General features: G+C 38.7%; 1 protein-coding gene and 1 long non-coding RNA gene across 26 annotated transcripts in view; one reads left to right on the forward strand and one right to left on the reverse strand.

Annotated features, from left to right (window-relative positions):
- The window catches only part of rims1a (regulating synaptic membrane exocytosis 1a), a 33,128-nt gene that overhangs the window by 2,552 nt on the left and 9,095 nt on the right, over window positions 1–21,481 (reverse strand). Inside the window, exons 5-30 of one of the 25 annotated variants that reach the window (XM_077614143.1) lie at window positions 19,678–19,946; window positions 18,663–19,330; window positions 16,173–16,213; window positions 15,865–15,978; window positions 15,637–15,736; window positions 15,272–15,395; window positions 14,277–14,323; window positions 13,181–13,293; window positions 12,971–13,101; window positions 12,637–12,808; window positions 11,939–12,092; window positions 11,624–11,677; window positions 9,922–10,087; window positions 9,429–9,533; window positions 8,910–8,969; window positions 8,047–8,136; window positions 6,956–7,039; window positions 5,594–5,703; window positions 5,287–5,405; window positions 4,388–4,548; window positions 4,049–4,263; window positions 3,614–3,646; window positions 2,429–2,594; window positions 1,978–2,090; window positions 1,778–1,879; window positions 1,496–1,635 (exon numbers count right to left, since the gene is read on the reverse strand). In XM_077614143.1, the coding sequence (XP_077470269.1) occupies window positions 1,496–1,635; window positions 1,778–1,879; window positions 1,978–2,090; window positions 2,429–2,594; window positions 3,614–3,646; window positions 4,049–4,263; window positions 4,388–4,548; window positions 5,287–5,405; window positions 5,594–5,703; window positions 6,956–7,039; window positions 8,047–8,136; window positions 8,910–8,969; window positions 9,429–9,533; window positions 9,922–10,087; window positions 11,624–11,677; window positions 11,939–12,092; window positions 12,637–12,808; window positions 12,971–13,101; window positions 13,181–13,293; window positions 14,277–14,323; window positions 15,272–15,395; window positions 15,637–15,736; window positions 15,865–15,978; window positions 16,173–16,213; window positions 18,663–19,330; window positions 19,678–19,946 (3,651 nt within the window). Of the gene's footprint in view, window positions 1–1,495; window positions 1,636–1,777; window positions 1,880–1,977; window positions 2,091–2,428; window positions 2,595–3,613; window positions 3,647–4,048; window positions 4,264–4,387; window positions 4,549–5,286; window positions 5,406–5,593; window positions 5,704–6,955; window positions 7,040–8,046; window positions 8,137–8,909; window positions 8,970–9,428; window positions 9,534–9,921; window positions 10,088–11,623; window positions 11,678–11,938; window positions 12,093–12,636; window positions 12,809–12,970; window positions 13,102–13,180; window positions 13,318–14,276; window positions 14,324–15,271; window positions 15,396–15,636; window positions 15,737–15,864; window positions 15,979–16,172; window positions 16,214–18,662; window positions 19,331–19,677; window positions 19,947–21,481 lie in introns of all 25 variants that reach the window. The other 24 variants (XM_077614137.1, XM_077614139.1, XM_077614138.1 and 21 more) reach the window with 24 other exon arrangements.
- LOC144085126 (uncharacterized) lies at window positions 1,371–3,980 on the forward strand. The gene is made up of 2 exons (XR_013304025.1): window positions 1,371–2,107; window positions 2,439–3,980. It is a non-coding gene; the product is annotated as an uncharacterized LOC144085126 (long non-coding RNA).

The following is a 21,481-nucleotide window of genomic DNA, read 5'->3' on the forward strand; positions in this document are numbered from 1 at the left end:
TTTCTAAACCATTAATGTATACTGTGGTACCTTGGCTTTTTTCATGTGCAACTTAGATCCCATGCATATCCAATCACTAGCTGAAATATAATTTGGGAATCTTTTATGAAAACTAAATAATAATCTATTAAACAATATAAATAAGGATGGGATGAACGTAATCCGGAGGATAATATGTCAGTGAAATTCCAAATTGTTCAATACACAGAGGACCTTCAATTTAATATGCACTTATAAACAGGGTTTATTTTTTAATATAAAACAGTGCATCACTGCCTGCTGTTGGCCAATTTGAGTTATTACAACTGGATATAATTTTGACTGTGATTCTTCAATGAGGTTTTTTTTAGATCCTCTATTAAATAAAAAAACGACTTGATGAGAATTCTCATCACTGGAAAAGGAATGAGATAATGACCCTATCATAAGTCAAGGTATCACTGTATTTGGAACATAGTTAAACAGAATAAAACAAAACTACGACACTGAGACAAACACAGCACCAAAAGGTTGAGACAAAACAACAACTGATCAAACTGAACGAAAAAATTGACAGAATAAAAAAACATAACCGCAAAAAAGGTATTTTTTAGCTACTTAAATTAGAAATTATTCTGTTGGTTAAAAATGTATTTTTGTAAATGAACATTATGGAAAAGGAGTGAATAAACTCTTGTTTTGACTTACTTTTTGTAAGTCATACTAATATGGACTACCTTTATAAAAGACACATTTTCAAGCAGAAATATTTACAGTAAAGTAAACGAAATCAACAAATACTTTTTTGAGTATGCTGGTGGACAAATATTTGGGAGTGTACTGCAGATATGATTTTCTGACCAAAGAGTTGAAATTTCCTGGAATACATTTATTTTATGTAACTATTACTAAAAGAGAATATTTACACAAGCAAGGAGGGGACCTAAGGGGACAAAGGGGTGGTGCCAATGAGACAATGTTGACAGTACACAGATGAAAACATAAAACAAAAAACACAAACCACAGTCCAACAGAAAATCTAGGGACTGTTGGGAATGAAAAAAAGAAGATATGATTTTCAAAGTCTTCATCGAAAAAAAGAAGTACAATTTCTTGAACAATGTGGCAAGGTCTTTCCCATTTTTAAAGGAGCACTGTGAAAGATTTGCACTTGAATTATTCATCATTTTCAAGTTTTATGAAAATATCTCTATTTTTTACTTTAGTATGTTGTATTATACATATGTTGTGGACTACACATGCTGCACGTTGCTGACATTAATGTGTAGCTTCTTAACCTGTCTTTTCTGATTATGGTATGATAACGCAGTAGCAAAGTGCTTATCTGGCAACCTAAAGGGGCAGGGAAGTTATGCGCTTCAATATTTTGATCCTGGTTGGAGTACCATTGTTAGCCAACCAGTCTTAAATATTGCTCCTTTAAATCTACAATGAGAAATTGTTCCAATCCATACCATACACACGTACGTGCACGCAAAGACACTCTGGAGATTACCTGAAGCACCTTGCCCTGGGGACTCTCGTCAAATAGCAGATGCTGCTGGTACAGAGGCTCCAGGGTCTTTCGTGCAATCTTAGTTTTCTTTTTGGCTTTACAACTTCCATTATCCAGCAGGTACACCTTGACGTAGGGAGCTGTTGATGCAGACATGGGGTTAGAGGGATTTTTAAAAATGGGGGATAAAAGCATGAAATTGTAGAAAATGTGAATATGGTAGGGTGCTGAAAGAAAGGGGTGTTGCAATGAAGAAGAAGGGATGAAGGAAATATTGGCAACCTGGGAGGGATTTGGAGCCTGGTTTGGGGGTAAGGCCTCGTGCCCTGATCACCTCCACCTCCAACTGTCCTTTCTTATCCATCAAACCGATTTGAACATCACCTGTAAATGTGGAAAAACATGGACAATCCCCGGTAAAACACAAGCGTATATGCGTTCAATGTATGTTCTATTAGGGAACTGGACTCAATATTTGTTACCCATTGCAGGTGTTGCCAGTGTTTGTCGCCCAACCAGCTGACCGGGTCCCAAACCGCCCAAGAAGTCGCTGAACTGGCTGTCAACACCCAACCTTCTCCCTGAGAAGATAAGACTGATACATAGAGACAGGTATTAGTCAAAGTTCAACATGTATTGGGCTACGTATGAATAAACTCTCCCCTCAGAACTTTCAGTGTGTTTTATACGTCCAATCCCTTTAAATTGTGAGGGTGAAAGGCAAATGGTTCTAATGGTTTGAACATATATGGCCGTCAAAGGCATCCAATGAGTCAAGATTCAATGTTTTCATTAGGTGAAGAATCTGGTTGTAATCTTTTACAGATTGTCAATATTTTTTTTATGAAGGCGACAGTGAGACAACAATGTGTGACCAATGAATGCAAAAAGCCAGGGTTCACATACATTGTTTAACAACTGTAATGTACTTACTTTCCCTCAGAGCTGTAACTGTTCATGCTGCCATCAGTGGATTCTCGACTGGCCTGACGGTTCATGGCTGACCCTCCTCTTGGGTACTCCACTGCCATCCCAGTTTCCACACTCCTTTGGATACTACTGCTTCCAGCTTTGGCCACCTTCTTACTCGTTGGCGCCTCTGCAGAAAACAAGAAAATGGTTTCTTTTACACTATTTCCATGTGCCATTCCGAGTGAGTAAAGTGTCATCTTAAAAGTTTAATAGATCGTACGGAAAGTACAGTAGTTTAAACATGAATACTTTTGGCTTTTTTAATGTGGATATTAAGGGATGATATGTTCAGCAAGCTTGATAATAGGATCCTCTATGATGAAGTAAGAGTCTCTACTACCAAGGTATAATCAGTTCACTCATTTTTAAAAGGTGTTAATTCAGGATAAATGTAATGTATATCATGCAGTCAAGCACAGTTCCCATTCTAGATAATTGGTTCAGCCCTTTCTAAAAGCTATCTTTTGAAATTTGAATCACCCAGTAGTTAAAACAATATAAAAGAGGTGGAAATGCAAACAATGTTGCAAAAAACGATAATTCATTGGAATCTTCAAGAACTGAACCAATTCAAAACTGGGAGCTCTATCCTAAGACTTCTGGGAAGTTAAAAATATCCCACTTAACACTCACAAGGGCTGTCAACACTTTTTCACACAACACAATATGATATTATCTAAAAATACAATTATGACGGAAATTAATTGGAATTTTTATACCAGCCCTGAATCACTTTGTCTAATATTTTAACTTCATCTGAGGTAGGACATTTCTGACTTCCCAGATTATCGGAATACCACAATAATGATGGAGGGATTGAAATAAGGAAGCGTGCTAAAGACAGAGGTCAGGAAGGCCTAGAAGTACTGACAAAACTATGTTCTGCTAAATCTCCAATAAATATTTTTCTTGTAGTTAATTGTATGTAAAATATATCCAGAAACAACCTGCTACTTATGAAACACCTGCTGATTTTGTGGATTTCGTTCAATTCTCACACATGAACAAACAATGGATAGCTTTTGTGGGTACTAGGCTCTTGTGGGTAAAACTGCCAAGTAGTACAAAGATGTGACTTATGAATCTGTTTTTCGCACAACTATACCTGATCTATTTAATTCTACACTCTCTGTCTAATTTGTTTACCTTTCTGTCTGTCCACCACCTTACCAGCCGCCTCTGAAATAACACATACAAAACAAATAAACAACCACAAAAAAACAAAGCACTAAAAACACAGATAAACGTATTTGAATGTTTGCTCATCTTACATTCTAAAGACAACAGGTACAGTACAGGTAGTGCACGAATGTAAGAGAACAGAGCGCATCACGGGACGTGGAAGATGTAGCACTAATGTGCTCTATTGAAGAATATTTCAAACCTGCATGCATTATCAGTGTATGTACAAAGTATGTATATGTATGTATAAGTGTGTAATATTTGAGAGTAAAAGCAACAGAAAACACAGAAAAATTGTACAAACTAAATAAAGACAGATAAATAACAGGTATGCAGGACTTAAGCACCAATTTGTTCATATGGACTGTTGGTGAAAGATGTTTTGGGGTTGTCTCTGACCTGTCTGGCTGAGTTGCGAGGTACTCCGACTGCGCCTCGATGGCAGAATGGCAACAACACGTTGGCTGAGGCTGGAACGTCGCTTTTTGATCCCACTTCCCAAGCTCCCCAGGGCGGTGTCAGATTGGCTGCCATCTGCATGCTCCATGCCATATATCTCGCCACTCACACTGGTGCTCTTCATGATGTGGCGACCCGTCGCACGCATGGCTCGACTGATTGATTTTTACAAAATCCATCACATCACACAATTGCAAGAATGAATTATCCACAGAGGCAAGCCTCATAAAAGTGACGGCCAACAGATGCTTGAAAAGACGCTTTCTATAATGTATGTACCTGAAGCGTCCTCTGGGTCTCTCTGACTGGATGGACATGTAGCTGGTGCTACTAATCCGGGAGGCACTGCTGGTTCGAGAGATGGCTGATACGTCACTGACATCACTGTCTGATGACTTATGGGAGGCATTCTCACTACTCGCCCTGTGGTCCTTGAAGAGCTACAGTAAAGATACATCATACAAATGATGATAGTGTGTAGTGGTTCACAGGAATGAAATTCATTCCATCATCATTGAATACCCTCAGGTGAGAATGAATATGTGTGGGAATGCATGACTGTCACTGTGTGCTCAAGAATGGATGAGTGACACAGTTCTAACTTTTTGGATTAATCAGTGAACTCCCAGATGTTGTGGGTGTCCAGGGCAGTGTTAAACCTTTGTATGGCACCCATTTAATTCATTAGCTGCCAGTGACGAAGCCAGACGTCCAATCTATTGAAAGATGAGCACTCACAGCTGTTTTAAAAATAGAATTGGACATCTATCATTGTCAGTGGTAGGCAATGATTAAAATATTATGAAATAAAAAAAACTAGTGTTACATCATTATCGGGGTCTAAAACCAAAATGTTTTTCTGTTTTCAATCATTTTAGTTTTAACAATTTCATTTTAATCAACATCTGATTCATTCACAATAAACTTTAGGCCCTAACCGTTAGGGTATGTATGTACATATGTAGTAGCTTATATGACCCAAAATGTGATGCCCATTTACAACGTATCTGGATGTCAAGTCTTTATGGGTTAACATTTTTTCATGATTAAATTTTCTGTATCAGTCACTCAGTCAATTTATAAACTGCACATTTTCATAGAGTATCCCTAGTCCTATAATAATAAACCTTAGGCCAAAACATGTAAACCTGCACCTGCCAAGGCAACTGCAGACCCACCTCCCGTTTGTTCTTGAGGGCTCTATCCAGGTCCTGCTGGCTGGAGCTACTGGCAGCTGACATCCGGTTTGAGTGAACTCTCATTTGGAGTTGACGGACTCGCTCCTCTGCTACCAGGGCTGGACACAAGCACAACAGAAGTCTAAAATTAGATCACTGAGGGGAGCTCTTGTATTGTGCAAGATGTCTACCATATGGATTTTATGATGATATTTTTGCCATTCTTACTGGTCATTTCTTATTTGGTCTGTGCTACTAGACCATGTACCATTTGGTAGAAGGCATGCATAAACATGTTACTGTATACCTTGTTCTACACTGTTGCTCTTGGGGGGGAGTTGTGGGAGCTGCCTCACTTTGCGAGATGAAGAGGATGCCAGTGAAGATGATAGAGGTGTAGCACCTTGGTGGTGGCCCCTATTATTAAATTACAGGTAAAAGGGGGAACAAACAGAGGAACAGATCATTTGAGAGGCTAAGTCCTAAGAATAAACACAGCAACAAAATACACTGAATCTAAAACATCTTGCTCTGAAAAATGTAACACTCGTTTTAAAAAAAAGTATACTAGATATCACTTGAAACAATTACAACAAAAACATTGAGGGAAAGAAGTGGGGAAAACATAAGCTGTAGGGGAAGCAAGGGGTGATTGGTCATAAAATTGAGCAAAAATAAAACACAGAATTATTTATAGTAGTGTACAGCCACTATGTGACAGAGCCATACGTATACAAAACAGACAAAAACATCAAAAAGTAAATAATTGTGAGAAAGTTTGGGATTGGTTTGTCAAAATACAGCATGGTGTCAAACAACTTCATTGTAGTACAGTGAAAAATTAGGTGTGTCCATGTAGTTGACCAGTCTAGTCAGCTGGAATGGGCTCCAGTTTATCAATGACCATCATGATGATGACCCACCTCAACACTTAGTGCCACTCAGAGTTCGAAACCAAACTGCCCACTAGGTCTTAGACAAAAGGTTGAGCACATAGAAGCTGCAAATGCAATTCTCACAACAAGACCAACAACTAAACAGAAAAATGATGTATCACTGCAAGAAGCAAATGCAACAGTGCGGCATTTAACACCAAAGCAGCCCAAGCTGTACTACAAGTTCGAAAATAGTGCTAACAGAAGATTAGAAGGGGAGGGAACAATACAAACCCAGCAAGACAATATCCACAATGTCCACAACCAGGAATGTGATCCACAACCACCAATATTGGCAAAGAGACCAGCAACACACACAAAAGCACAACTTTTGCACAATGTGAGTGACAATCAGTGTGGAACTTGTCATTTTACTGACTTGCAATTCTAACAAGTTCCACTTTGTATGCCACAGTCACTGTGTCAAAGTCATAACCACAGAGTACCTGGGATTTAGCATAAGAGAGAGCCTGCAAAGGAATAGCGTAATCTCATCCTATGGTTTCAAATACACAAACACTCTTACACACAGGTACAGCTTGACACCTGATTACTCCTGAAGAAAATTGACTTGAACCCACACGTTGCAATTTGAGAGATAAAAACAGAATAAGGGTGGGTGAAATAAATATGTAGCTGATTAATTAGCAGGATATCAATTGCTTTGTATTGGTACTCAGTGGTATCAAGGCTCAAGAGTCAAAAACAGAGGCCACGTGTCCACAACAGGATACCTGTCATCTTCGGGGGAAGCATGCTGGATAAAAATCCTAGGACTGGGAGGACGTCTCCGGGGCAGTGAATTGGACATAGATTTTCTATGACGTACACAGGGAAAAATATAACTTGACTGAAAAAATGGATTATAGTTTTTGCCTAATATTTGCAGGTCTAAATACAGAGTGCCATCTATCTAATGGAATTTTGCCACGCCATTAGCACTTAAAATAGAATCAAACAAAAAAAGAAGTCTGATAAAGTCTTGTTCAATGTCAATAAGTGAAAACAATGCTTATCATTTAAGGTGAATGGTTTCACATATGGACAGTATAAGAGCAAAACTAAACAATCATGCTTTAAATAAATAATGTAAATGTTCAGGAACTGAATAGACCCACCACACCCATCATAGGTAGAGGTTGGTGGGAGATTGTCGCAGATATTAATTTAACACTATATTTAATATTTTACAAATCCTTGTTGCTTGCATTGATGTAAAAATGCATTATAGTAGCAATTAAACTTCATTTACATCACTTTTCCGATCAGTTTGTGGAATATTTCTATTTCACTGATTTAAAACACCTAGCACTCAAATATTTTTCATCTTTTATACTGCAGACAGAGGCACTCAATACATGGTTATGATGTAAACATGAAACATTCCGAGTTGACACTGTGGATACTTGACATGACGATTATGTTGATTGTGGCAATACAGGCAAGATGAACAATTCAGTCTCCGAAAGCAGAGAGATTATACTGGTTATGGTGACGGAGTGCACAAAAGCTAAATTACTTCATGTCAACCTCTGCTGAAAACTGAATTGAGAGGACATAAGTACGAGGAAGTGTGGGACTGGTGAAGTGTGGCAGAGCAAAAGAAGGTGTGCCGCAAATAGAATTTCACCAGTTGCAAGTGCAACTCTAAGTTGTTTAACAGAATCATTCAAATCATTTAAGGAATGAGGTGTAGTGAGGGTCAAGCAAAATATATACTATATACTAGTTGTTGTTGTTTTTAATTAAATCGGAGGAGTGCAAGGGAGCAATGCCAAAGATTAGCGCAACACTAGAGGAGGATGGTGGATACAAAGCATGGTACCTTTCCAACTCAGGTGAGGGGACATGATTATCTGGAGTCAGACAGTTGGTGCTAGCACTCCTAACCCTTTCCAGAGACGGCTGAAGATCACTAGAGGCATCACAGCACAACATACCATCCAATGGGAGAGGAGGATGGAGAGGAGAGACAGGAAGTCAACCACAAAGAGATAAACAATGGACAAACATAAAGTTTACTTGAAAAAACAAAAGTCTGGTTGGAGGCACAAAATGGTAAATCTAAGTAGTAGCACATGCCTTCAAGGGAAAATGATGTCATGTGGATGGATGGATGGAAATATTGATTTGACTAAATTTGAAAAGTTTTTAAACATGATCTCTGTTGGTTCTTCTTATTGTTCCAGTATAAAGTAGTAAAGAGGAAAAACCAGTACTGTAAAACAATATTTTAGCCACTGACTGTAATAACAAGAGTCGTCCTGTAGTGCTCTCTTGTGGATTACAGAGAGCATTGCAAAACAGTATAAGTTAACACATTACTATTTCAAATCAGTGTTTTGCAACCTATTAATAATAATAATCACCATTATTAATGAGCGACTTTTCTGACAGAATTTCTACTAAATACCAATGGTTATATGCAATTACTGTGTCCTTTTTTCCTGCCTGGGATATTGTTGTTTCAGGTTAATATCACATTGAAAACGACTTTGCTCGACTTTAACTGCTAAATTCTACCTTTTTATTCACAAAAGGAAACTGATCTCGGTGGCATTCAGTAATTCCGAATGATACCTTAAAACCTAAAGGGACTATTTATGGAAAAAATACATACAAGTTCTGAATCCGAAATTCACACCTAGAAACAGAGAATATGGAATATGACATGAGTGAACAAGTTACCTGAAGTGGATGCACTCAGCACTTTTGCCTCGCATTGATTGGTGGATCATGATGACCGCGCTGTGGTAACCATGGGAACGGATGACACACGAGGAAATCAACGACAAAAAATACCAAAACAAGAGAGCAAAGGGAGAATCGAGTGAATTGGAATGAGAGGACGCTGTACACAGACACGCAGACAAACACACACATTCACTAAAACACGTTACAGTGTAAAGCTTTACAAACAACTAATGAGTGGCCTTCTGCACCGCACCATGGTCAAGAGTTAAGCCAACAATTAAAAGTATACATTTGCTTATCAAAAGTGCAAAGAAACCCAACAATAACAAAACAGCGAGACAAAATACTAATAAAACCAAGCTTGACTCATAGAATAAGCTTTCACCAGCAGTGACATTCACTCACGCCACACATTCCAGTGGTTTGCCATTTCCTAACATGGCGTATACATTAAGGCAGTCAGGATTGCTCCAAATACAAGTAGTATCACAATACAAATTCAAGAAAAAATACCTATCATCAAGGTATTGCTGATCTTTGTGGTGAACTCTACCAGAGTCATAGTAGCGGGTTGGAGAACGAGAATGCCTTGAGTGTGAAAGCTCATCGTCCAGGCTCCTGAAAGTAACAATTAATGTATAAAACAAACATGAAAATAACTTAAGTCACTGTCTTGGTCAAGTAATATTGCAGACAATACTTTGCTTGGATCATTTAGCTAATACTGTAAAAGCAGAGATGGCAGCACAATAATTTCCGGAGTAGTTGGCCATTTCATTAGGAGATGGGCTCAGTTTGTTGCTTTCCTCCTTTGTCACACTGACATGCACCACAGGGTTTGCCTCGATTATAAATGGACCTAAACCTTAAGCCCTCGATTTAACACTTTTAGGAAATCGTGAGGAAAAAAAAATATTTTTTCAAATTCAATTCACTTTTTATCCATCACTCCTACATATATAGGAACACAATGCAAAAAAAACATCATCGTCAATCATCTTCTCACCTCTGTGCAGGGACGTTGGCTGGTCGGGACCGCATACATCCCTTATCCTCACGGTGGGGGGATACTGAGCGGGAACGTATATGATGTGAGGGGGTCCTTTGCCGATCAGGCACCTCCAGAGTGGACGTTGGCTCTCGTTGCCGATCTCTACCACGTCCCTCTGCTGCTGGATATCAATAATGATGACACAATCGGTGAGTAAATGAACAATATTTAAAAAATGGGCAGCGATTATTTTTCATCTTCCAACTACAGAGTAAAATTTACTACATGGGCAAAGCAGGGGGAACTGGTAATGTTGTAGACTGGTACTTAGGACATTTACAGTATACATACAAGTGAATCAGATCCAGATATAAATATCTGATATATCTAATTGCTCTCTTTTCTCATCTCTCGATAGTTTGCAGCAAACATACAATGTTCAATAGAACTTTGAGTGCTATTTTCCCCAGTTGTTTTAAATAATAATTAAAAAAATCATCATTTGTTGTTGCAGCAGAACATTGTCGAGAGATAAAAATGGAAATAAAAAGAGTGATCAGCCTTGAAGGCATATGTGCATCCTTGATGGGCTTTGTTTTGATCCCAAGGTCCTTGGCTTCATTTCCAACAATGAAATACCTCAAAGCTAGCAGTGGTCCACTAGTTTCTCTTTGAGCGGGTTTACCATTTTTCCTTCCCATTTAGAACTAACCAGGCACACCAGATGGTTTGTTTTACAAAACAGTTTTGTTCGCATTTCCCTTTGGGAAGGAGTTGATCTAAGGTGTTCCCAAAAAAACAGGAAAAAAAAACAGGGAACTTTTCAGAAAAAGTTGGAAGGTGACTGACAGCATGATGGCAAGATTTTTCATCACTTTAATGAACAAATCTTGTACTGTTCCGATCAAATTGCTCCTAGGAAAATATCCATTCCTATTTCACTCAATCACCATTTACACCTATAACCACGATGCAAACGTGATGTGATGAGTTTATTTAACTTAGCTACTCTCATCACTTCAAATATCTTGACCGATGTACAGGAATATACTGGAATATCCTTTGACATTAACAATTACCATGTATCATTGAAATATCACCATAGTAAGGTAGATAGTCATCATGATTTATATAGTGTAGTTTTTAGTGTATATCGTTCGAGCAGTCAACAAGCCGTCATTGTACTACTACTACATAGTAGTGTTGTGCTTGAGACCAAAATTCCTTCAAGACCAGGACACACAAGACCAAGACTTTTGGGGGTTAAAAGCTAGACAAAACGAAAACAAGCAAATACCAAGACCAAATTATTACATTTAGCGTCCATTTTCCAAATATACATTTATCGTAACTTCAAAACATTGCAAAAAATATTTATCACTGTGATTCTGTTTTACTCAATGGCAGCCCTTGACAACAGGAAAACGCCCAATCTATTTGAAGTTCAATTAAATTGGACCTCTACTAGTGATGAACTAATTTCAATTCGCAGCAGAGGGATGAAAAGTAAGAGTAAAAATAAAACTTAACTACACTATGAACGTAACATCAAAGCAAAAATGTTTGACAGGATCAGCATACAGTCTACAACATTGCAGTCTATTTAGTAGTGTGAAAACTTGAGTGCCCAATTTATGTGCCATAAAATTGTGTGACATTTCATTCCAAACAAAAAAATCAAAACATTTCATAGTATGAGGAAACAATCCCCACCCACCTTTAGAAACTACTGCTGTACCCTCAAATTCAGGCTCTGTTACACGCTGTGAACCTACATACACAAAGGCACACAAACACAAATGGGCATGCACATATTGCTGCACACAAAGTATTAAGGGAGGAAATGTAAAAGTTAAACATTAACATCGACAGACAATATACATTTTATACAAAGGCAAAGACTGGTTTTAAATGCCACATCCCAGTGCACAGATACACACAAAACATTTGACGGAGCATAATAGTAAGACATAATAATCATAAAAACTCATAACAACGCAAGTACAGGTATAGACACAACAATACTACTTACGCTGTAGCTTCCGGCCAGGGTTGTCTGTGTGTATGTGTCGACGAGGCAGATATGGTGAGGGTCGGGGGAGCGGTATGGATGAGATGTCATGCGTTTGGAGAGGATACCAGTGTGGCTTGTCATCCAGCAAGGCTGTCTCCAGCTCTATAAGGATCTATCAAGGCAAGGTTTTCACTCTAAATAACATGTCATTAATTGTGTAAATGTGGGTTTTACATTGAATAAGTCCAATAACAACTGTCCATGAACATCTCATATCTACTCTACATTCTGACATAAAAGAACACAAGCAAATAGTACTGTTTAGGGATGTCCCTGATCCAATGTTATGATCGGAAATCAAACACGATCAAAAAACTTTCAGCGGATCGTAATTGGGTGAAAAAGACGGGTTTTTAAAATGTGTTTTTTGTTTGAAGTACGCCACCGTCGTAAAATGAGGAGCGCTCAAAACACAGGCGGCTACAGAAGTAGACCCCATTGGAAGCAGACACAAAAAGCTAAGGCTAAAATAGCATTGTGCAAGTGATAATCTCTACACTATAAAACTATTTTAAATTTGAATTGGGTTTTTAATTTTTCTTTAATACATTGTATCGGCAGATTCTCAATATCGGGTGACTTAGACTTGGATTCGGTTTCAAAAATATGTGATCGGAACATCCCTAGTAGTGTCTGTGTATTTGTGTTTTTATTACTTCTCCCATAAAGATGCTATCCTCCTCTGGTGACCTGGGCTGATCCCACACTGTCAGTTCCAGCATATGGTTGCGGAAATCCCGACGATGGATGTGAGTGTAGACGAATGTTTGATTCCACTTGGGCTCACAGGTCTTCTTTACTGCTTTTGTCCTGCGTTTACTCTTGTCACTATTTTAAAAAGATCCAAATATACGAAAAAAAATGTGTGTGGGTACAACAATCGTTTCCATGGTTCATTGTGCTTTTAAGAACCTTGTGGAACCCTCATAGTGATTTATATAGTTCAAAGACTCGCACAACATGTCTTACTATAACATTTGACAGCTGTACCTGCGATCAGGAAGGAAGTACATTTTGACGTATGGGCTTCTGGGCCGACCATCAGGCCGAAGTGAGAGCTCCACTGCTTGAAGCACATTGACTATTAGTTGATGATCCGCTTTGTCGTACCACAGCTTAACCTGCAGGATAAACACATTTGGTCTAGTGACTTTGCAATAAGAAGTAATAGTGGTTGAATACAAGTACATATACGCTCACCGAAAGTTTTCCTGGCATAAGCTGTTGGGCGTCTAGAATCGTTCTGGGACTAGTGGGAGATAAGAGATTTATAGATGGTCTCTCCATCTTCTGTGACTCAAAGGAACTCGAACCTGCTATGAAGTGGAATAAAAAAACTGAACGTCATTATAGTTGGCCAACAGATAAGATATTTTTCATCTTATATAACTTACTTATTTGAACAAATTTAACTTACTTCTTAAATTGGGTGTTTAAGTTGTAGTGACATGAAATTTGAAATTGTACATATTTGTTTTATGGATTATATGTTGAGAATTATCACTGAAGATTTACTTCCTGAGCCTTGTAAACTGTTTTAAACAATTCCAAGCTTTCTTAATATCACTTTTCTCTCGCTGCAATAACTTTTATGGCAAATTGTATTTAAAACTATAAAGTGCACAATGCCTAATCTCATATATGCCATGTTTAAATTTTTGTGAGAATGCAGTGACAGTTTGGTATTAACACATTTTTCCCTGAAGGCAGTTTTAAGCTATTTTTTAGCTACTAAATGTTCCACTAAGTTCACAAACCAATTATATTTGATGAAAATGTAATGGGGGTTTGAAGGTTGTAATGTTCACCTATTATGGCAGAAAATGTCAAGATTAAGTGCTGTTCTGTTTGACAAATAAAATAGTTTATTTGCATTAAAGTTTTTAGCTGCAGAGATGAATTTGGCATTAATTAAACAATGCATGCAGAGTATCTTGAGTGTAGAGTATCTTGAGTGTTAGTTATTTTAATGGACAGTACTGCATCTTCTCTATTTAGATGAAGTAGCTTGTGAAAACGGTCTGAAGGGTCCTGTGTTATTTCAAGCGGTCCAAAACAAATAAGACAGTAATTGTTCATGTCGTAAGAACATAAGAACAAATATCATTCTGTAGGGGCAGGTAAACCGAATCACTTTAGTTTAATAAGAATGATAATACGATTTTTTTCATCTTCAGGGAACAACCCTAATTCAAATTGGAATTTAACCAGCATTTTCTTATGATGATTTTTTTTCTGGGCATCCTTGAATGGATTAAGTTGAGTTTTGGAGCGTCCAGTGTAAAAATATACATACTAGATTCTAATGGAGGATGGGATGTGTCTGGGATTCTTGGGATATCACTGGAAAAGAAAAAGAAAGCATCATTTACATATTTAAATCTTGCTGAATTTAAGTTATCAGAGTTAATAATGTGGATGCACAAGCTTACAAGCGCAATTCAAACATACAGTTGTACTTTAACTGGTAATCTGCAGTAGATGGTCAAGCTAAAATATCACACAGTTGGAAACATGGAAAAGCAAACAAGCATGGGGATTTGAGGGTCTTAGCATATTTTATAATGTTATGTCTTGAAGTTGAATTTACGGTATGCACTTTGATCCCTGGTGAATAAGTCAAGCATTGTTTTTTTTGAATGACCTACTGACAATCATCTGGTTCTAAGTGTAATACACATGGATAAAATGAATAAGCGTGGTTAAAATAAACATACAGCAGCCAGAATTCCAAACAGAGGGGTAGCAAAGTTTGGAACATTAATAGCATTATGTACATGATTTCTCCACGAAATGTTGAAGTATTTGGTGTGAGGAATATAATACTACTTTGATGGACAATTCCAATTTTGCATCCTTTTTATTCATTTTTTTTGTCTCAAACGCCACTTACACTCACGAGATGGCTGGGGGTGCTGGAGACTGTCCCAGCTAACTAGGCGGGCATGCATCTTTTTTAATTAACAATATATATTTGAGACAGGTAATTATTCAACAAATCATCTAAAAAAAAACCTGCTCTTTTACCAGGATGCAAAATGGCACTATCAGTATGAACTATATTTCCATGAACACGAAGGATTCAAATGTCCTAATGAAATGACAATGTTACTTACTTAAATTTTCTATACACCCTTTGTGATTGTTTGGAGAGAAATTATCACATTTAACTTGGAACCCAAAACAAAGTAAATATATTTCACTGTAATTAATCACACTTTTCAAACTGACAGCAAACATTCTGAGATGCAGTTTTCAAAAAAATCACATTGTTTTAGAAACAGAATTTACCCAATAGGACGGGATACAACTAGCTCAACTTGGGGCTCAGCTTGAGATTCAAGGATGATATTGTAAACTTCCTTCATGGTGGCTCCTGGTAATAGTTTCCCATTCCACTGCAAAACTTCATCCCCTGAAATGGGATGCTATGCATTATTTTGTGTCAAAGTTATTTTGTCTGATTAGCAATACAGATTTAGCATTGGATTGTTAGTCCCATGCAATCAACGTAGGGGAGCCTATTTTACTTCTCAAAAATCGTACACCAATATCAAGCCTTCGCTGCTTAACCTCAGAGGGTTTGTTAAGGGTAATAACATATGAATATTGAGGCTTCATCTGCGTTTTTGAGGACTATTGAAGGATTAGTATACCTGCTCTTAAATGTCCCACCACATCAGCCAAGCTGCCTTTTTTGACCTTGGTGATGAAGGCACCTAATCTTCCTGACTCTGTTATTCTACCGCCAACCACCTACAAGGAGAAATAAGCATCCATAAGCAACTGGAAACATATGGAATCCTTTTTGAGAGGTTCATAAAACCATATTTTTTAAATTTGCAATGTGCATTTGCTGTAATTTTTTTCAATGCCACTCTGACCTTTAACCCCAGGAGAGCCCCCGCTTCTTTGGGCATGGTTGTGCTCCTCTTACTGAGGGTGATTCTGCCGATCAGATGGTCACCCTCCTTAGATGGTTGCCAGGTTACGGGATGCTGCAACAACAACAAAAAATAGAACTGCCGAGACTTGTAAAAGTGTTTACATTAACTCATTGGCTTCTAATGAATGTCCGATCCAAATGAAGTCTGCAGCGAATAAATGAAAACTATGTTGCAGCTGTGTTCGTTTAACGCCGTTCTTGCTGACAAAGTTCTGCAGAAATAAAATTGAGTTGAAAAATACTTACATGCCACACAGTTGGGTCATGAGGGTAGCACTCCCAATCACCTGCAAGCCAAATACACTATTTTAAATTTCAATCTAATATTTCCAGCAAAGATAAACGTGTTCCTTCAAGCTGTACTCTTTTTCACACATTGGCGTTGAGGAAATGTGTGCAGAGCTTCAACCCCATTGTTATGACATGACATAAAATTAAAGTAAAACATCCCTAAGAGCAGGCACACAATGAGGTAAATGGGTTGTGACAACTTTATATAGTGACATTATGTAATCCTAAAGCAAACCGAGTACTCAGTTTCCTAACTCATGCATGAATATAATTTTGTGTTTGGAACAACTGGTTAAAAATAATATGTTTGCAGTCATAAAAAGGTCTGGACAGACGCTAGTGAAATGTAAAAAATCTCCATAGAAACCTTCGGTGAGATACTATATTATCATATCATACAGCACAAACACAGTTATACATACGCTGTTATTAATACATATTTTACTGTTGGGAAAAAAATTACATTAGTATGGCAACGTTTGCTTCTCAGTATTTGGGAGGATGATTTTTTTGTAGCAGACACTATAGTGTGCATATAAGGCCGGCAGCATATTCGAGTGTGAGTGAATGTTTCCATTGTGACCTCACAATAATTCTAAAAAGGCAAATGATTTAAAAGCCCGCGTTCCTATCAGCTGCCAGCAACCACATCTCATAATTGATCCTGTCTCAGTCTGAAGCTAAAAAAGGAAGCAGCGTCTTGCTGCCATGCTGGAGTGTGTACAGTAAAACCTGCTTTGTCAAAAACAGCTCATAGCAGATCTCCACTTGCTCAATGTCAGTATTGGAGATGTACCTAAGAAACCTGAAATACTGGCTCTGCCCTCTTACCGTAATTAATGCAATCTCAAAACTACTGATGTCAAGAGCTGCTGAAGTTATAAAAGATTTTTTGCCCACTTTGCTTCGGCACTAATTTGTCCATGATGAGTGACTGGCTTCAATATACCATAAAGCCAGCTGGCATAGGCTCCTATACATGAGTAAATGAGACATACATTATTGAAATGTTTACGATCATTACATGAAAAGCCGGCTATTTAATGATACAGTTACAACATACATATATAACATGTTTACCTTTGACAAACTGCTACGTCTGTTTATGATGGAGAAGCATTATGGGCAGTAAAATGAAATCTCGTTCTGCGAGATTATGCTTTACGCATGCTTGTATTTATTTATCGTGTTCCTTGCCGAATGCATGTCAAAGTTGCAGCGACTTGATTTTATGATCTAAAACCCTACTTTAAATCAGTAGTACATGTAGATAATGTGTCAAGACATGAATAAACATGAAATTAAAACATGAATCAATGTTTTCATGCAGTACTATTGCTGTTTAATGCCTAGCAATGAGCTCCAGTTCTAAAGAATGGCCAGCTGTGATGTGACATCGCCCCACTTGCAGATAACAATGTTAGAGTGTAAACAGATGTGTCTTCTCGAGCTCGAGGACATAGTTTGCTATGTGAGGCCACACAAGGTCAACACTGAAATCAAATGGGGTCAAACGGACGCATCACAAACGCACAAACATAAGCATACAAACACACTCAGTGCGACTGTCACCACCAACTCACTCCCTTAGGGTCAAGCTGAAAACATGACACTCAGCAAAGCATTTAGACACAAAAACATGCACAGTCTAACCCTCATTCATTAACATGCGCACTCGTCACAATGACAGTCAGGCTGTTGTCTCAGCTTGAGGCATCAACTGGGTATAAAACCCAGTGCTTAAAAGTGCTATAGTTCAGTTCTAAACAAAACGCAGAGTACAAATGCTCCATTGAAAACTATCTACAGATTGAAAATGCTATGGATAATCACTTTATAGTACCCGTTTTTAGAGAAGGAACAAGAGAAATATACAGCAAAAACGTCTGTTTTTCGTAATATCATTGGAGGCCTGAATTGAGGATAAGCGGTTCAGAAAATGAATGAATACTTTAACTATGTCTGAGTGGTGTGATTGCAGCATTAGTGTTTTTTGTTTTTTTTAACATTGAACAGATGTTCACGTTCCTTGATAAATAGTGCAGAAGAAGCTGTACTGTATTCCCTCAGGCAGTTTTGAATTTTAGATTTTATAGATGAGGTACAAATTAATTTACAGGACAGAAGTGGCCACTCATACATATTTCCCTGATAACGAAGCTCTTGCCCACACAAATTTCATGACACCCATTCAGGTGTGTCCCAAATTAAGCACAAGTGCCAGCTAAACTAGTCATTAGGACTGTTTATGGAAACCACTAAATTAGCAGCAGCTAACATCGATGTTTGTGGCAGCGATGGACCAAAACTTTACATGTTTAACTGTCCTTTCAGTAATAAACCTCCCACGTCTTGATGTCACATTCTCATGGCAGGTGTCATCACTCAAGCTCGGACATTTTATGTGTCGGACAGAAGGAGCACGGATAAAAAAAAAGGTCTCACCTCTCTCACTGACACTTTCAATCTCAGCATCTTCACAACTGCTGTATTCGGGTGTAGTCCCACCCTCTTCCTCTGAGCTGCTGACACTGGTCTGCCGCTTGCCTCCAGTCCCCAGTCCTCGCTTCGATTTGTAGGGTCTGGGTGGTGGTGGACGCAAAGATTCCGATTGATCTGAGCTGAGTGAGTCATTCCGTAGCATACTGTCAGCCTTGTTCCTTTTGCTTCGTCTCACTACAGGCCCCTGTCCAGGAACTGGTCCAGGTCCTGAACTCTGAAGTTCTCTGAGTTGAGAGGGGCGGTCCTGTTGCGCAAGTGCGCGTTCATTCAGTCCACCGGCAGTTCTCTGTCCAGACACTATGCCATCCCCAATAATCCCAGTTGGACAGCTCTGTACTGGAACAGGATGGCCTCGGCCTCCAGAAGGAACTTGCCCTGTTTGACGAAGAGGGCCACCACTGTGGCCCATGTGTTGGTGGCCCCCCTCTTGTGTCCGTTTCAGCTCACCACTTCCTCCCACTGGATCAATCTCCAAAGAACGTCCTTTCATGAGCCGCCGGCTTTCCCTGTTCTCCCTGGATTCACCTCGGAGCTCTCGGTCCATGGAAACCTGGGTTTTCAACATAGGATGGCCTGACCTGCGTTCTCCTCCACTGCCTCTCTCATTTCTCCTAGTGGAATCGACAGGAGAGTGACACAAGAGAATAAAAGCGTTAACTTCCAAACAACGCAACGCATCATTTATTTGAAAAGTATCAGAATGGCAGAGAAAATTGACAATAAAATAAATTCATGATGATAGTTAATACACTATTCCTTTGGCAATACATATGTATATTGTGATATTGTCCATCTTATTACTATACGCATAAAATTTGCTCCATTATCTTATGTATTAAATGCAATTATAAGAAATGTAGTACAGGGGCAGTATAGTACAGTTCTTAAAACTTTAAATGGTTCTCAAAAGTTTTGCCAATATTATCAGTTTCATATGAATGTTCTTTACAAAGCATACGTGTCTATTGGTGGTTCACTTCGTGAGCGGACATCTGTCCCAGCTGTACTCCCAGGAGCACCGGCTTGGTTGGGGTCTAGTGATGTTGTGGAACCAGGAGGGGCTTGGGAGTGGGATCGGAGCTTCTTATCACCAAGGGTTTGGCACATAGATGGCTCACTGATTGCTGAACCGAGACCAGAGGGCTTTCCTGATGTACCAATGAACCATTGACCTGGCTTGGTAAGTATCTCCTGTTGTTTTCTGCAGTTATTACAAACCCAGATGACCTACAGAAAAAACAGTCAAAATTAGAGATTATATGCAAGTGCAGGAGTTGTTCAATATTTTATGAACATACAGGTTTGGAAGAATGTATGTCATTAAAATAAAAGTCTCCCATCATGAAAGATTCAGATGCTCATATTCTCAATCTGAAAATGTAATATTGTACTATCTGAAGATGTGCACTGCAGTCCATGAAAGTCAAAGAAAAGCTTTTATTTAAGATCATGAGTAGCGTGGACCAGCAAATAAGTTGGCCACAGTTGTCGGCCTCAAGTGAACGATGATTGGATCATCAACTTGTAGCCAGAATAATGTCTCCCTTCATTCTATTGCCTCTTCTTACATTCACAATGACACTGACTACACCAGAATGCCACAGTACAAGGGCTAGATTTTGTTTATCAAACCAAGCTTAGTGTTTTCGCAGTAGCTTAGCTTACCATTTGACAAACTCCTTATATAATATATAATTTATTAAATAATATATAATTTAGCAAATAAGATCAATAAGTCATAACATAGTGACTTGCATATTCTACAATAATAAATTGCTGGTTGCAATAAGTCATCTATGGGAGATGTTTGATTAGTATTTGACATAACGGCATACACCACTTCAGTCATTTCAAAACAAATGGTGACAGAACAATGACTATTACCAGTAGTTAAAACCTTCACAGTTTCTATTGATGAGGGATGAGGTTCCATCCCAGAATAGACATGATGAATCATGGAGTAAAAGAGAAAGTGCTGCACGAAGGCCCTACAGCATGAACACAGTCATAGTCAAGCGCCCGGTTTTACATCAGATTCAGTGACGGAGGAAGTGTGGCTGGCTGTGAAATACAGACACGGAGGATGGAGGAGAAGAGAGATGGGAGGTTAGAGTCAACCTATCTTCTCCAGCCACCAGGGTTCTCATTACTCCTGAACACTCCCCAATGACTATTTAAAGAGAGCTAAAATAAAACACTCTTCCGTCTGCCATACCCACCACCCCTTTTCCCCATCCTCTCCCTCCACTCGTGCTCTCTCTACCCCCTTCTATTTCACTTCTCCCTCCTCCAGATTGCTTTTGATTAAAGCTACAAAAGCTGAGGAGAAAACAGCTTTACACCGACGCCGCGGCTATATTTATCCTGCCAAACAGCCCTGCACCACCAGTGAAAGTGGGAGAATGTGCTCAAATATACACACACACTGACACGAGCGCACACGCAGGTTCGCATGGGACATTATATCTTGTTGAAAAGATCCATGTGATTTAAGGTAGGCAGAGACATGATTGAATGTCTGCCTGAACAACATATTCTATATATCACTTTTATTTGACCAGTGAAGTCAGCAGTAATTATTCAATATATAAAACAGTTTTTAGTGAACCTCCACTTATCACCGAGGATACATTTCAGAAGCACCCACAATTGACTCCGTGCAAACTCCACCTCCTAAACGGCCATCGACCAATCACACGTCCCAGAGATCTACTTTTGCCTTGTTGTTCCCCCTTTGCCGCAACTTTTTATATTTTGAATAT

The sequence above is a fragment of the Stigmatopora argus genome, chromosome 11, assembly GCF_051989625.1.
Source record: "Stigmatopora argus isolate UIUO_Sarg chromosome 11, RoL_Sarg_1.0, whole genome shotgun sequence".
In the NCBI taxonomy this organism is placed as follows: Eukaryota; Metazoa; Chordata; class Actinopteri; order Syngnathiformes; family Syngnathidae; genus Stigmatopora; species Stigmatopora argus.